We start from the raw sequence: 15,616 nt of genomic DNA on the forward strand, positions 1-15,616 counted from the left end.
AGCAGTTTATCAGACCTATATTAGTGTATTTTGATGTACAAAGGCCTTTGAGGAATGCTGGAGAATATTGTCTCTTTACAGCTTTTTGGGGAGGTTTTTGTTTTAGATAGTGTAGAATAGTGTAGATAGTGTAGAAATAGTTTAGATAGTGTAGAAAGCTCCTCAGGGTTGTGTCCATGGATGCGATACTGGCTGCTCTTTTCTGGGATCCAGAGAAGAAAGAAATGCAGTAACAGAATTAAACTGCTGAATGTAAGATAAATGCCATCCTTTGCAGTTGCCAGCAGCACAGATACTTATGTATGGCTTTAGTGCTTAATTTACATAGTGTTTAAGGAATATACCTACTGCTGCTCTTCCAAGTAAGTCCCATTTAGAAGTGATTTTGTCCCAAGGTCTCATTTGGAGCTTGCTGTCCTCATTGAACCCACCTGGGAGAAGCGACATGTGAGTTGACAGACTTGCTAAATCTGTGATTCCTGCCAGTGTGAGCTATGATAAAAGAAAAACTTAGACTAAGGAAGAGTCTTCAAATAATCTCACTTGAGGTGTTGACTTGCAGACCCTACGGCTCTGAATGCTGTAGTGAGTGTGACGGGATGCTGTGAGAGGTTGTTATGCTGTGGAACATTAAGCACCTGATTAACCAGTCTCCTAACAGTCAAAGCAAGGAGAAAGCTCTCCCATCTTCAATCATGATGGCCCAGGCAGACCAAGAACCTGCCTTAGCTATTCGGAATATCACCTCTTTCCCTGACCTTATGGGCAGCCTGTGGACGCAAGTTCATCAGACCTTCAAAGATGAATTTTATAAATGCATTCTTGCACAGTGCACACTGGGTTAAATACAAACCTGCTATGTGTACAAGCTACCACACACAACTTTTAAACATTTTAATATTAGCTTGAAAAACAGCACAGCATTAATAAATAAATAATTAAAAAAAAAAATTGTTTATGCTTCTCTGTTGCGTAAACTTCAAAGATGTAAGTTTTGTGTGTATGTGTGTTCCTAAAGCATGTCTGCTACCATGTAGTGTAGAAAGTTTCTTTTTTTTTTCTTTTATTTTTTTAAGAAAGCTCAAAGACGGTTGCATTTCCATAGTTCTAAGATCTGTGGCTTTACAAAAATCATCAAATACTTTGGATCTGGAGAAAAAGCATGGGTGAATAGTGCTTCTACAGTCTCACCGTAGCCTGAAGATATTGATATCAAGCAGAACATGTCACCAGAACAGTCAAGAAGGAAACATTATGTTTCATTTATAGGATTGCACTCATAAATGTTGGGGTAGTGTCTTATCAACCAATCCTAAACAATTCGAATGCAAAACAAGTAACTCACAGTGTGCTTTATTATTTTTTCACAATATTAACTAGACAGACATGGAAAGTTTAATGGCAGCATGTTCTTATAACATTTTAAAGACAAAGAACAACATAATCATATTAAATGATGATAAACTGACAAACTACATTACCATACATACATCATCCAAAGGTACTGGGTAAACGATATCTGCTTATGTACATTTATGCTGGTGATAATTAAAATTCAAATATTCAGAAGAAAAAGAAAAAAATACGCTACTTAAATTATAAAAATATATAGTTCTGTGTGGAATTTTTTAATGCTGTATAACTTGGTGAGAAAGATTTCATCATGTGATGAAGCTGCATTAACTTAGTATAGGAGTGTGATTTAAAAAAAGTACAGATTAAATTGGCTCTTTTGTCTTCTTTTTGTGTAGCCTGGTTTGAAAGAGAGAGAGGAATGAAAAACAAAGCTGGGCTTTTGCAATGAGAAAGAATTTTTATGCTTATAAATCAAAAGATGTTTAATTTTTTGTTTAGTACTGAGCCATTAACTCATAATACAAATGAATCATTTTGCTAGCTTGTTTAAAGACAGAGAGAGGAGAAAAAGACAGGCTTTAAACATGCTACTTCACTACATGTTTAATTAATAGGACTTCTAGGTTTGTGAAGTTGAATGCAGGTGCACAGGTAAGCACAGTGTCATGCTTCAGGGTCAAAGCATGCAGACCTTACATATTTCTGACTCCCACTGACTGAGCTAGGGAGACTGTGTGCATGCAAGGCTGGGGTGTCCTGGGTCTATATTCTTTGAACTGTACCACATCAATGTTTCCTTTGCACATCTGCTTTCAAAGAAACATTTTTTTTTTCAAAATTGCTCTTTATTAGTGCAACCCTACTCAGACTGTGTAATCTCAAATCACAACAGCAAACCAATGAAGTTTTGTAATGATTGGATAATTTTATAATACTTTAAATTTTTTTTTGAGATGATTGAAAAATTTTCTTAATTATAGTCATGTTGTAGTGCATGAATTTGTATCCAGGTTTAGTTAAAAGCTATTTTCAGACCACCTTGGGTGCACTCCTGCATCATCTGAAACTTGAGATTTTCTTACATACCAGTGTCATTCTCCATATCTTCCAGCCCCCTTCCTTATCTGTATATTCTCTGTTACCTCCACAGCCTCACTCCTCCTTTGTTGGATCCAGTGCTTGGTCTATTGAGAAATTTCCTTTGTGTCAGCTCTGATTTCAGAATGCTTGCAGATTTTTTTTCTTGTTTTTCCATTTGTTCCGAAGTTACTGATCTGTAACAGATCTTAGGTGATTGTAGAGTTATATTTTTTCAGAAGCAAAATATTTTCTTTCATTATTTTCTTAATAAATGGAGTGAGAAGGAATTAATGACAAATAAATTAAATACAGCCAAATCAAGTATTTCTCTCAAATTCCTAAGGATTTTCTGTTTTGCAAAAGACTGCCTTCAGAATTAATTAAGCTTTATTGTGAAGAATAATCATGGGGTCTGTGTAATCGGTTACTCTGCCTTTGTATCATCCTTTGTCAAGGGAAAGAATGAAAGATGAACAAATTCCATTTAACAGTCATCTTTAACCAGGGAGATATTTCAGTGCGCTCTCTGATTCCCTCTATTTCTTGACCTCTTCCTATGTTGTCCTCTGATCTTCCACACCTAACCAACTTCAGAAGTGTCCCTCCTTCTTTTTTAACTTTTGCTTTGACAACTCAGGTACACGGGGAGTGACCAGCTATGTGTGTCTGCGTAGTGACGGAGGATGGATTTTCACTGAAGTGTAGTCTTGGAGCATGAAAGTCTGTAAGGCATTTTGTGGAAAAAAAAAATTCTATGTGAAAGTGTAATGAAGAATAGGAAAGACAGGAATTATTGCAAAAGAAATGCATAAGTGAGAGGAGAGGATTTTATTAAAGAAGTTCAAGCTTTTATATACATTCAATGTTTCTACTATGTTTCTTAATAAATGTATTACCAACTACTGTTATAGCTAATGCAGCCACAATACTGTACTAGTCTGCAGTCAGGATGGGAAAATTCCGTTAGCTCTTTAATAAAATAAAATCATCAACAGTCATCACGACTCCTCTTTTTGCCTGGTATTAACTAGTACACTGGGAAGTCCAGTGAGTAGACACAACAGAACACAAAATCCTCAATATTCATCTAAATGTGTATCATGTGTCTTCTTCATATTATTTCTAAAGCAGCTTTAAAAAACTTCTGCCATTGGAAGGTATTAAAAATAAAACCCATTCAAATTATCCTTGTAGTATAGCAGCACTGGAATTGATAGTTACTCTTTTATTACTTTTGACAATGTAAACCTTTAATAAAATAAACAATATTGAAACAATTCGAGGTCTAATAGTTCATGAACTTTAATGGGTGTATGGGCACAAATTGAAACGAAGACTAGATTGTGAAATGAAACATTAGCTCGATACCAGCCAATTCCAGTTTTGAAATTGGCTTCAAACAAATTCAGCTTTGTTGCCGAAAAAATACAAAGCCCACACTCAATCCGCAATACTTGGTTGCTCCCATTTAGAATGTTTTTCATATGAACCCTGCATGTATACGCTCACAGCTGACAGAAGCACTCTAAAAACATTGCAGGTGTTTCTGTTTTGATGCTGGTTTTTTTTTTTTTTCTTTTTCTTTTTTAAATCAAGCCTAGTTTAGATCACATTTTTGTGTTCTCAGAAACATTTCCTTTACATGCTTCTATAAAATTAAAAGTAATTTCAAATTTGAAAGGTAAGCTCATTCTGTCTTTGCTCATACAAAGTGTAGGTGCCATGACTAAGTAGCAGTAAAAATGCTGAGATGTACAACTCTTAAAAACAAACAAACAAACAAAAAAGCAGCTTTGAAGACACAACATCAACTACAGCCTTAACATTGAACATATTACATTCCCAAGTTAATGGAGCTATTTTGCATATAATGCCACAAAGTTATCCAACTGAAATCTTGAGGTTGAATCTACAGTTTATTCACTGCATTTTTTTCAGCCTTATAGCACTTCTGTATTGTACGGTACGTTTTACTCAGAGCTTTGCAACCTTTTCTTTCTCTCTCTGGATGTCCATTTACCCACAAATCCCAGACTTCAAAAGTTTCATAGAAAAAATAGGAGCGCTTGATTGAAGACGGAGATTTCCACTACCCAGAGCAGTCCGTGCAACACGCTCAGATTCTTCTGCTTCCTCAGCAGCTCTGGACCCCTCCGAGCACATGGAAAAGCCCCGCTCTGACACACATCGACACATCTGCTCTCAGAACACAGGTCTGTTTATAAAACTGTATATCAAGTAGTCTGCATTCATTGTACTTGAGTTGCTTTTAAAATAGGGGCAGATGACTTCACCCTCCCCTCTTCCTCCACCCTGTTTTCACTTGAAATGACAGTAGGCACCTGTGCGACCGAGGTGTCAGAGAGTCTCTGTCCAGATAGAGGAGTTGGAGTTTCTTCGTCATCTTTTCTTCTGTAGACAGTCTTAGGAATTTGTTACCATGAAATAATTTCGGGGGTGAGGGGCAGGAGGATAAAGCTCACTTTCTCTTTTTTTTTTCTTTTTTTTCTTTTTGTTACGAAAATGAGCTTGATTTTGGTGTCCAGTTTGATAAACAAGGATAGTCAGAGCTAATTTGTAACTCAGCTGAGGTCTGTTTCTTGCCGAATAAAATTAAAACCTTTTTCAACTTTCAGGGACTTAGAGAACCACATTTAATTGGTTTCAAACCCCTGGAGGAGCTCCGTAAGTAAACAGGATTAGTTGCAGATACGAGCCCACTGAAGTGGGACACAGGTCAGGTTTTCAGACTCCAGCTCTGCTCTGTCGAAGCAGGCACTTAAGGTCTCCTGATGTTTCTGTGTCAATAGCCGTGAAAATGTTTTACTGCTGAGAAAATCATTGGAACAGTAATTTCCTGCAAGCCCCAAAGATTTAACTTCACACTTCTATTAAAAATTATTTCAGTTGACACACATTAGGGTACTGGATGAGACTATTATGACTATGATGTGATGGCACGACTGGTAACTTGTAAACGCATGTTTACAAGGCATAGGCAATCGTATTTCAAACTGTAGGGATAGCCAAGTGTCCTTCAAGAAGTTGCCATTTTGACTGCACATCTGTACCATGTTGAACTGTTTACTCCGTCAGTTCTTGCTGGCAGGACAGGGTTAGAACTTCGTTCACACTGACCTTTTCTTTCAGATCCCTCCCAGCCATCCAAAAAAAATGCGAGGAAAATCAACACAATTACGCAGCCTTTAGCAGCTCAAGTAACTGCCCTCCTAAGTGTAAGCAGGTAGGTCTTTGTCAGTATATTTGCTCTTCAGAGATAAAATAATCCAGCCAGCTGCATTAATTAAAAAAAAAAAAAAAAAAAAAAAGAACCTAAAAGACAATGGGGCTCATTAAAGTTAAGAATAACAACATGATGTGATGACAGATACAACTTGCAGAGTTTCTGAAAATAGCAGGTTAAAATGTAAATATCTTTCAATAAATAATTTTCCTGCAATGTAAAAATAAATGATATTTCCTTTGGCAGTAATAGCTGATTTAATCTTTAGCCAGGAAGTTGTTTTGCTCATAAAATACCATTGTGCTACAGAAAAAAAATATTATTTTGCTGTTTTGAAAGACTTTTGTAATCCACGATAAACTGGGTGACTCTACTTATGTCCAAGATAAGCGCCAAGAGTGATGCAAGCTCCCACCAGAACCAAACTCAGGATAGTCTTCAGAGAGATCCAGGAGAAATCGAACAAAGGCCTCATACTGTTGCCATACAACTCCACGAAGGCATCCTAGAAAGGGAAATAAAGCAATATCAGAATCCCAGTAACTTTTTAAGAGAGGGAGGGGAGCTTCTTCACGCACAGTGGTCATCCAGAAAAACAGAAAAAAAAGAAGCAAAACACACAAACCTTTTAAAATGTGGTTTGGGAGCTATGTTTTCGTGCAGTGCTTAGCGCAAAGTTCTCTTGCCTATTTCTTTACAAATATTGCTGTAATTGCTTACAGCCTGACATCTGCTATAGGCATGCACAGTCTAACAGAAAATACAGGAACAGCATTTTAAAACATGAGTACCTCCCTTTTGGCTCCTCAATGTATATATACAAAAATACACAAAGGAGGCAAATGGAACTTCATTCTCCAAACGTTTTGTTTCCACTGGACATGGGGCATCTATTTTGTTGGTCGGCATTGCTGAAAACAAGTCAGTATTTATTGGGTTCCCTAGGGGTGGGTTCAGAAGACTACGTGTGGTAGCCACTGAGATGTTTCATCTGTGTGGATTAAAGCTGTTTAGGTGCAGTACAATGTTATGCCTCATGACTGGCACCAGAAGGGGTGACGTCTCAGTCTTGAACTCCTGACAGTCATACTTTGGTCTGGCTTCAGGGTCAGTCAGGCTAACCAGTTGATCTGGCACAAGAGTAACCCAGCCCTGAAAAAAGAGTTGTTTCTCCATGTGGTTGTCTTGTCAGCCTGACTTGCCCTGGAGCTTACAGGCACTACATTCAGCATGAAGAAGAGGAGGGGGAAATAACACCAGAGGGTTGGCCACTTCTCATAGCTGCCCCCAACTCGAATTGCATGGAGGCTAAAGGGAATCCTTGCCTTGAGCCCAAAACATGTTGTGTTTTCTCCTTCAAGCTGCAGTCCTGTATTTAAGGAGAGCTGCACTGAGAGCGTCTGGAGATGCATGCAGGCACTGAATGGAAAGCCTGTTTAAGTATTAAAGTTTTTGTCGTCCATAAATGCAATCGGATTTTACTAGGCTAGTGATTAGACTGGTAACACTCCGCGGTTAATGAATTTCTTTCAAGCTGCCTGTGATTTGGAATTTATAACACTTACAAACACGAAACTTCAGAGCATTCTGAGTGGTAAATTACACTGTGTTGCATGAAAGCAATAAATAGTAAAGCTGAATGACTTTAAAAATGGAACACAACTCATAGCAGGGCTTAGGACAACTCTTTTATTTTGCAGCCAGTCCAGGCCTGCACTCAAACTACTGAGATAAACCCATGAAATAGCTATCCGATGTGGAGTTTCCCATCCCTCTTTATTACTCTAGGCTTCCTTTTTTTTTTTTTTTTTTTTTTTTTTGGTAAACATTCTCTATTTACGTTTTATGTTATGATGCCTTTAGATGTTTTGTAATACTACTACGCTAGGAGGTAACCTGCCTTCTAAAATTGCATATATGTCATGGATTACTGCAGGAATTAAGACAGAAAGGTCTCCACCATTCATATAAACCTTTCAGCCATGTGTATTTTCCATGAATTACATAAGTTAAATTAGCCTTCATCATTAGCGTTCTCTAGTTATTGTGAGAATAAAAGCATTTGTGGTTATACCACGAGAGGGCGTGTAAGGTTTTTTTATATTGTGCCATTTGCCTGTTCACTAGATGCTGAGTGAGACTCAAATAAGTAAAATGTATGTAATTTCAAAACGTGTCTTTACATTAAATAATATTGGTGCATATTGTATGTAAGAATGAGCGTGTCAGTAACAGAATAGCTATAGGATTTGGCCCACAGATTGACCTGAATCATGTTCCTCCTGTTATTTCTCCATGCTTGTTACTCCAGGCAATCATTTTCAAGCATGGGTATCCAAGGGTATTTTCTTAAGTGAAAGCAGCTTAACCTTTGGGGGGAATGTCTTAAAGCAAACTGTTCATTCCTGAGAAAATTTGGCAACTTTCTCGTTGCTGCCTGGTTTTTGAAATAGACATTTGCAAACTCTGGCCTTAATATTCAGCTGTGCTGTTGCAGAGCTGAAAAGCACAGAGTTTGCTGTGCAGCTCTTTGGAAAGCTTCCTTTATTTCTCCTTAAGGCTATGAAGTAACACAATATCCTAAAATGTTACAGACTGGGCTAAATCCTGTTGCCGCCAGTGCAGGCTCACTGACTTCCATGGGAGCTTTGTCTGGATAGGGAGTTCAAGATCGGGCCTTATAAAAATACAAGGGTAAAGTTCAACACTTGGTGATATTATGGGTGGAAAAGAGAGGAAATGAAAAAAACAAAACAAAACATGGAAATGCAAGTCGTGAAAATATTTTAACGTTACATTTCCATGGTTTCTTTCAGTGGGCTGGGTCTCACTTCTGTATAGTTATGACAGCTGATGCACACACACTATCAACTGCAAAATGAGCGTGTTTTGTGCCTTCTTTCTACCTCAATTTAGGAACATTCAGCCCAGTTTGGTTGGAAAGCCATTTCCAATGATTCAGTGATCTCCTGGTACTTGCTATGAGGATGGACAGAGGATTACAGTAAAATTTGAAGACCTGGCAAAAGTATGGCATAACCGATGGTTCAAAAGAGGAATGCTAACAAAAACTGTGCAGCATGCAGTGCTTTTTCATCAGAGATTATTACAACAATAACATGAACCCAACCTAATGGTGTCTGCACTATATATTACAAGTAGCTCTTTATGATCATTCCCCCTCCCCTTCTCAAACATCCTGATTAGGCCTATTTCCGAAGCTTGTTTGAACAGCCTGTCACTATTTGTTTAAGTTTCAAACCTGTTTTAAATAAACACATGTCCATTTTATGTACTAAAACAAGGCGAGGGGGGAGGGAAGTATGACCCCTTACTGGAAACTATTTTAGCACAAAGAGAACCCTAAACAGAATCCTGACTGTTTCATAAGGTTTGTCTCCTTCTATAAACCCATGTTTTTGTCACTGGATTTTTGTCACCTAAACCGGTCTGTTTAAAATAAGAGAATCAGCTCTAAAACAAATAAGATTAGCAAAATTGCTTGAAACACTTGATGTACTCTGAAAAGCACTCTTTATAACTAAAGCAAGGGTCCCCTTGGCAAATAGACCGAGGCAAGTCCTGGCTTGGTCAACCTTTCTGGAAATGTTACACAATTGGAAAGAAAACGCTTGTAGGCCTTTATTTTAAGACCTGCCTATTTAAAATTTAATGGAAAGTTATATCCTGCATGTAAAATTATATCAGGGCAGTTAAAAGTTATACGGAAAAGAACTCTTCATTCAGCCCTGTAAGTTTTTTGAAAGTCATTTCTCTGGAAGCTTTTATGAAGTCAGATCAGTCCGTCGTTGGTTTACGGTGCAAATTCACCTTGCCTGTTTCCACCCAGCAGGAAAGATGGGAGTGTTGGAGGGAAAGATGCTCGGCCTAGGCGCCTCTTGGTACCACGCACCCGAGATGGTGGCCTCACCTTCTCGGGCCCGACTGGCAGGCCAGGGGCATGCCAAGAGCCCTGCCCGCTGAACCACCCATGGGGAGGGCAGGCCCCGGTTCTGGATGGCATTGCATGGCTTTCCAGGGAGCCTGGGGCCAAAATGGAGTTTGTTGAATTTTGCCTGTGAGGGTGTGGAGGTGTGAGAGTGCGCTGTGTCAAGGCCATCTCGAAGCAGAGGCTCTGTCTCACATTGCCCTCCTCTTCCGCTGGCCCAAATTTGGCGGCGCTGATCCACGAAACAAATGTCCTCTTTAATTACACAAACATTCTTTGCTTGCACTTGGAGTTTATTTAGTCTCGGTCCTCTTGCAGCTCGGCCTTCATCCCTGCCCGAGAGGCAGGCCCTAGCTTCCAGGCTGCAGAGGAGTAAATGCTTCCCATATGCTGCGCCCGGCGAAGCATTAATGACACGACTGCTCCCTCCTGACTATGCAAAGGGAACAGCCAGCCTCGGCATGGCATTCTGCATTTGTGACTGAGGGGGTGGCGGGGAGAGCAAACACGAGGAAGTAAAGACTTCCTTTTTCTACCTGAATCAAACAGCTGTTGAGGAAGTGACTTTATTTCCCTCGTTATCATTGGTTTGACAGGATATCCTCTTGAGCCACATTGTATTGAATGAAGAGCTGGTGAGACTTCCATTTTACTGAACGGGAATTGCCTCGCAGCTATTTCGTGCTGCCCTCTCCGTGACTCCAAAACAAACAAACAAACACACACCAGCTCCACGCTTTTGAAGAAACCTGCCCAGGTTTGAATGACACGGCTCTGCCATCTGTCACGGTGGGAGAGGGAATGACATCCGCTCTGATGCCAAGATGTAGCAGCTGAATGACTTTTCACTCACCACTGCCTCAATATGAGCAACACAAACTCTCGTAAAAGCTTTCGATCCTGCATGCTAACTCGTTTCAGAGAGAGCTTGGGGAGGGAGAGAGCCGAGAGAGCTGCTTAAATTGTCCCCTGTTTTCTTTGCAGCGAAACCTCATTAAAATGTCATCTTGAAGCTAATGAGAAAAGTTCTTGGAACATAAAAAGAAAAAATAGATCTGTAGCTATTATTCTCCTGAAGCGTCCATGGGTCTTTTATGCAAGCCCGAGTAGTGAGGACATGCAAATCAGGACAGCTCAGCCACAGACGGTGGTGTGCCGAGTGTGGTGTTTCACAAGGTCGGTATCTTTAGAGAGGCCGATATCTTTTTCCGCCTGGGAGTGCTGACATGCTGGTGCTCCAGCCAGGTGCACTTTATCAAATTATAATGTGCTGGAAAAGAAGGTGTCACCACGCCACTCTGCTGACCGCTGGCAGGGAACCTGCCCAGGGACTGGCTTTAGCATGTATACGCCCCATCAAATACCCACATCCAGGGTGTTTTTAGTTTGGTTGGTTGTGTTTTTTGGTTTTGTTTTCTGTTGTTTTGTTTATTTATTTATTTATTTTGCCCCTCACCTTTGTCGGTGGTAGAAATGAATCTATCCTGCCTTCTGTTTTCACTAGACCCTACACAGCCTTAGATATGCAGCTTAGATTAGTTGCTGCCTGCATACCCTTTTGTTTCTCCAGTGATATCTGAGGTTTCTGTCTTTGAACAAAAATGGTTCTCTTCACAGTGGTCTCACCTAAGTTCTTTGTTGTTCTTTGTTCTTGCTGTCTTTTTGTTTAAATGCTTGCACTGGTGAGCCTGTGGTCTTGGGGGCATACCTTGCAGCTCCTACCGATGCCAGGCTCTCATGGAAGGCCATGTAAATTCAAATAAATGGAAATAGTATTTGGATTATTTGCTGTCTAAACATGGCACTCAGATGGAGACATCTAAGGAGTAGAGACTACTTGTTAGATTTGTTCATAAAAACTGATGCATATGCTTAGAAATATATTAATCTAACTGGTTATAGTAAAGGGGATGACTGTTCCTGTTCATACTTCTGGAGAACGAACCTGGCAGCAGACAGATTTGCTCCATAGTTTAGAGAGATGGAGGATCAACCCAGGCTATGGTCAACCCTTAAAACATGGGGTTAGTAAGGTGTTGATCGTTCAACTTGCATGGAAAGCCATGCAGTGTTCAGACAAGGCTGCATTCTTCTTAAACCAAGTCAGCATGAGAAATGTGTCAGCAATTTCGTCTTGGCATCTCTACTTAATTCAGTTAGACGTGGCTCTGCAATATGCAAAAGCCCAGACCTAGGGGAGGCTGCCTGGTTTTCTTATTCCTGGAAAGGCCCACATTAAAATGAGGTATTTCTGGCATCAGCTGTAATGTCACTGTAGCAGCTCATTGGTGGTATTTAATGGGTGCCACTTCTGAGGGAGCAATATTAGCATTAAGGAGAGAAAGAAGGCAGTCTGAGCAAAATCCTCCGTATTCAAACAACACAGTCAAACTCTACTCAGGCTCTACTCAGTCCTGGAGTCATACTACTTGGGTTGAATGCTAGAAGCTGTATATAATTTGTACACAGAAACAAATTCCATGTATTTTCACCAATCTTAGTTGCACTGAGAACCATTCAGTTTTAGGCCATCTTCTAGCCAAATTTATCAAACCACTTCTAATGAGTTTATATTTACATACAAACTTATCAAACACCCACAGTGATTTGTGGGTCTCTTTGGAGGACGGAGCAGGCATCACAGAGTTGGTAAGGGAACTCATAGTGTACCATCACACAACCATATCCTTTGCAAAGAAGCACAATGTATTGGGAACACTTACAACTTTTTGACTGACTCAAAAATAAGGACAAAATGGGTCTGAATGGCAATGCAGGCCTGTTCTCTCAAAGTGTGGTCTAAATTCTGTCTTGCTAGCAATTTACTTTCAATTTGGGTGCCATTACACTGGTAATAGCCTACCTAAATTAAAAAGCTGAATTTGGAAATTTGGACCCAGCTTGTAATTTGGCGACTGAGGGAAATACGAACACATACACCATTATGTTCCCTGCATGCTCCAGCTGCCAGTGTCTGTTACTCTCAGGCTGCTGCAAAAGAGTTAAATCATGTAACAGTCTGAGAAATGGGAACTGAAAGTAGCTGCTTGTAGAAATGTTCAAAGCGCTTTGGCACAGCTTTTGTCATCAGCCCACCACTTCAGTAATGGAGGGTTTTGTTTAATAAATGTATCCAGCTGTGCCGTGAAAGGGCTTCAGGCGCAGGTATTAGCTGAGGTAAACAGGGAAAAGAAAGACAGAAAGACCAAGGGTTTGCCAAGGAAGGGCTTGCTTGAAGAGGTCTCTGCCAGAACAGGCAGTGCATGTGAATGCAAAGGGTGAAACCGAACTAGTCTGAGCAGGCTGTGCCATCAGCTGAGCCACGAGGGACCAGTCACGCTTTTTTCTTTTTTTTTTTTTTTCTGCTGCTTGTTTTAACATCTCTTAGGGAAATACCTGATCCCCTGTTTGTTGTCTAAACAGGGAGTTCTGATCCAGATACCTTTGGATCACCTGCCTCGCACTCAGCCTCGAGCTCCAGCAGCACAGAAGCGTTGCTGCAGCCGTAGAGCTCCAGCCCCGTGCTGGCCAACGCTGCGCTGCTGCAGCAGCCTCTGGTAAAAGTTCAGGTGAAGTGGCACCTTCTTCAGAGATGCCATGCATTCCTCACACAGCTTGAAGCAGGCTTTGGTGGTTGTTTTTTTTAAATCTTGTGACAATCAGCTGATTTACCAGGGGAATGAAACAGCGAGGGTTACATAAAGTAACCTTACGATAAATCTGCAATTTAATGAATAAGCACAAAAAAAACAACAACCTTGAGCCAAATAAAAAATGCTGAAGACTTACATGGGCAGCTACGCTTCTACCAGCAGCCACCTGGAACATATGAGCTTGTGCATGTATTTTCTTTGGCAAGCTACACTTCGTTAGTGGCCCAAACCATTTTTGCTCACCTGTAAAAGCCTTATTCGGGGAAGAGACGAGGTAGCATTTTTTTTTGCTCACTGCTTTCTCCTGCCTTTTCCTGAGCCAGACCCTGCATGCTGTACCCTGATGGGTGCTGTGTGCCAGCATCAGCTGTAAGGCAGGCAGATGTGCCCTGGCAGTGAGGCAGCCTGGTGGAGCAAACTGTAAGCCCCCTTCCAGCACTTAGCACACACGAGTATGAAGATCACCGGCATCAGTGTGCAGATGCACTTCTGAATTGCCTTGTGGGGCTGTTCCTGAAGGCCTCTCGGTGGCTTGTCCATGTTTTTTCTTCATTTCACAGCTAAGTGGTAATGGGAATTTAATATAAGGGGAAGTTCCTGGTCTGCATTGGCTCGGAAAAGATTGTTTTTGGTGCGGGTGCCTCCTGTCCACTCCTCCTCCTCCCTTCTGTTCTGCTCACCACTTGCACGAAACCACAAGACACGGGAGACTGATGAAGGGTGACTGAGCAGGGAAAGGAGTTAGGAGAGTCTGTGCAGGCTGAGACAAATGGGAATAGCAAAGTTAACTGCCTAAACAGTACATGTGAAAGCTGCCTGTTGTCACCATGGGCTGAACCCTACTGAGCCCATGCCAGCTTTATGAGTTGCCTTGCCTGGCAAAGTGCTCACAGGTTAGGGTTGGCTACGAAATCTTCCATTTTTCTGTTCATCCAGAAAGGCCTTTGGCAAATGTTATCAGGTAACAGGGACTGTATGAAAAGAACAAGGAAAATCAGGATGTAGGGATATGATTCACAAACAGATTGAAGGACTTTTGTTTTGCTATTCAAAGCAGCTCTTAAATTCATTTGCATGCACAGTTGTAGCCCATTAGCTATGACCGTTAGATTTATTCAAATGCCACCATGCAAAAACAAAATATGAAGCCTTAATGAAATGCAAATAATCTCTGCCCCTGCACCTCCAAAACCAACACCAAAACAAACAACAGGCATCCCACTGCAGAAGTGCTAATTCCCTTTGCCAGGCCCATCTGCTCTTTCCTCCTTCCTAGCCCTTCCTCCCCTCCAAAAAGCATCAGGGTGTTGGAAAGAGACACACTTCCCACCCACATGCATGTTTTAATTCCTCTGAAAAAGGAAATAATGCATTGCTGATACAAGAAAGGGTGCAAAGTTTGTGTGTTTCCTTTTAGTGGAAAGCTTTAAAACTGAAAAATACTAGAGATGAGTAGTGGGAGAAAAGGGGTTATTTTGTACTAATTTGAGTTTTCATTGGTGTCACTGCTCTGGCCAAATCACTTGGTGGAGACATGGCTTCTACCAGTTGGAGGAGGCTACCAGCATGGTTGAGATACCTCCCATACAATGTGAGCTGCACTGGCAGAAGGACTCCACTGTTTGGTGTTAAGTCTATGTAAGTCTGCATAGTGGGGAGAGGAATCATGCCAAAATAGTTATCTTTGCAGGCTAGAGATGTGATTTTTTCCCCATGAGATAGTTATGCTGGCCAGATTTTGTCGTGTAGACCCTAGGAACTTTTATTTGCAAAATAAGAGTGTAATTTATATTAACCAGATGTTCAACATTGATCCGTGTCTGTGCATTTACAGTACGCTGTAAGTAGTTTTTACTGTGAAAGAGATATATACCTTGGGCACCGGTGAGATTTTAACAACACAGTGCTGAAACTCTAGGGTTTGGTGGGCTTCTTCTTTCCTTTTGGTGGTGATGTACAGTTCCCAGTGAAGTCAGCTGCTATCCTGGGTGTCAAGCTTTGCTCTTATCAGTCAGATCCCCTGAAGATCCTGAAAGGCAAGTCGCAGCTCTCCCGTGTATCAGACGCTCACATTAATTGTCAGAGCAAGCCACGCTGCTCCTTACAACCTTAGGGTGAAGGCCGAGGCAACCTAGGATCTTTCCTTTTTGGTACAGAGCAGGAGGTACAGGTGCCAGCTCTCTGAAACAACAGATCCCTCTTTGTTTTCTCTTGTGCCTGTTTTCTCCTGAGAGGAGGCGGGGGCTGGTTCTGCCGTGGGACGATGAACACAAGGGTGGTCACACTGCTATCACGGCTGCCTGAAGCACCACTATCAACAAGTTACACATACAC

At 41.0% G+C, this 15,616-nt stretch overlaps 1 protein-coding gene across 1 annotated transcript in view; it reads right to left on the reverse strand.

The window, feature by feature from the left end:
- Window positions 1–5,418: 5,418 nt before the first annotated feature.
- The window catches only part of BCL2 (BCL2 apoptosis regulator), an 85,083-nt gene continuing 74,885 nt past the window's right edge, over window positions 5,419–15,616 (reverse strand). The window contains exon 2 of the mRNA XM_084281354.1: window positions 5,419–6,185. Coding sequence (XP_084137480.1) covers window positions 6,051–6,185 — 135 coding nt within the window. The 3' untranslated portion in view covers window positions 5,419–6,050. The remainder of the gene's footprint in view (window positions 6,186–15,616) is intronic.

This window comes from Netta rufina, assembly GCF_964035555.1.
Source record: "Netta rufina genome assembly, chromosome: 2".
Lineage (NCBI taxonomy): Eukaryota > Metazoa > Chordata > Aves > Anseriformes > Anatidae > Netta > Netta rufina.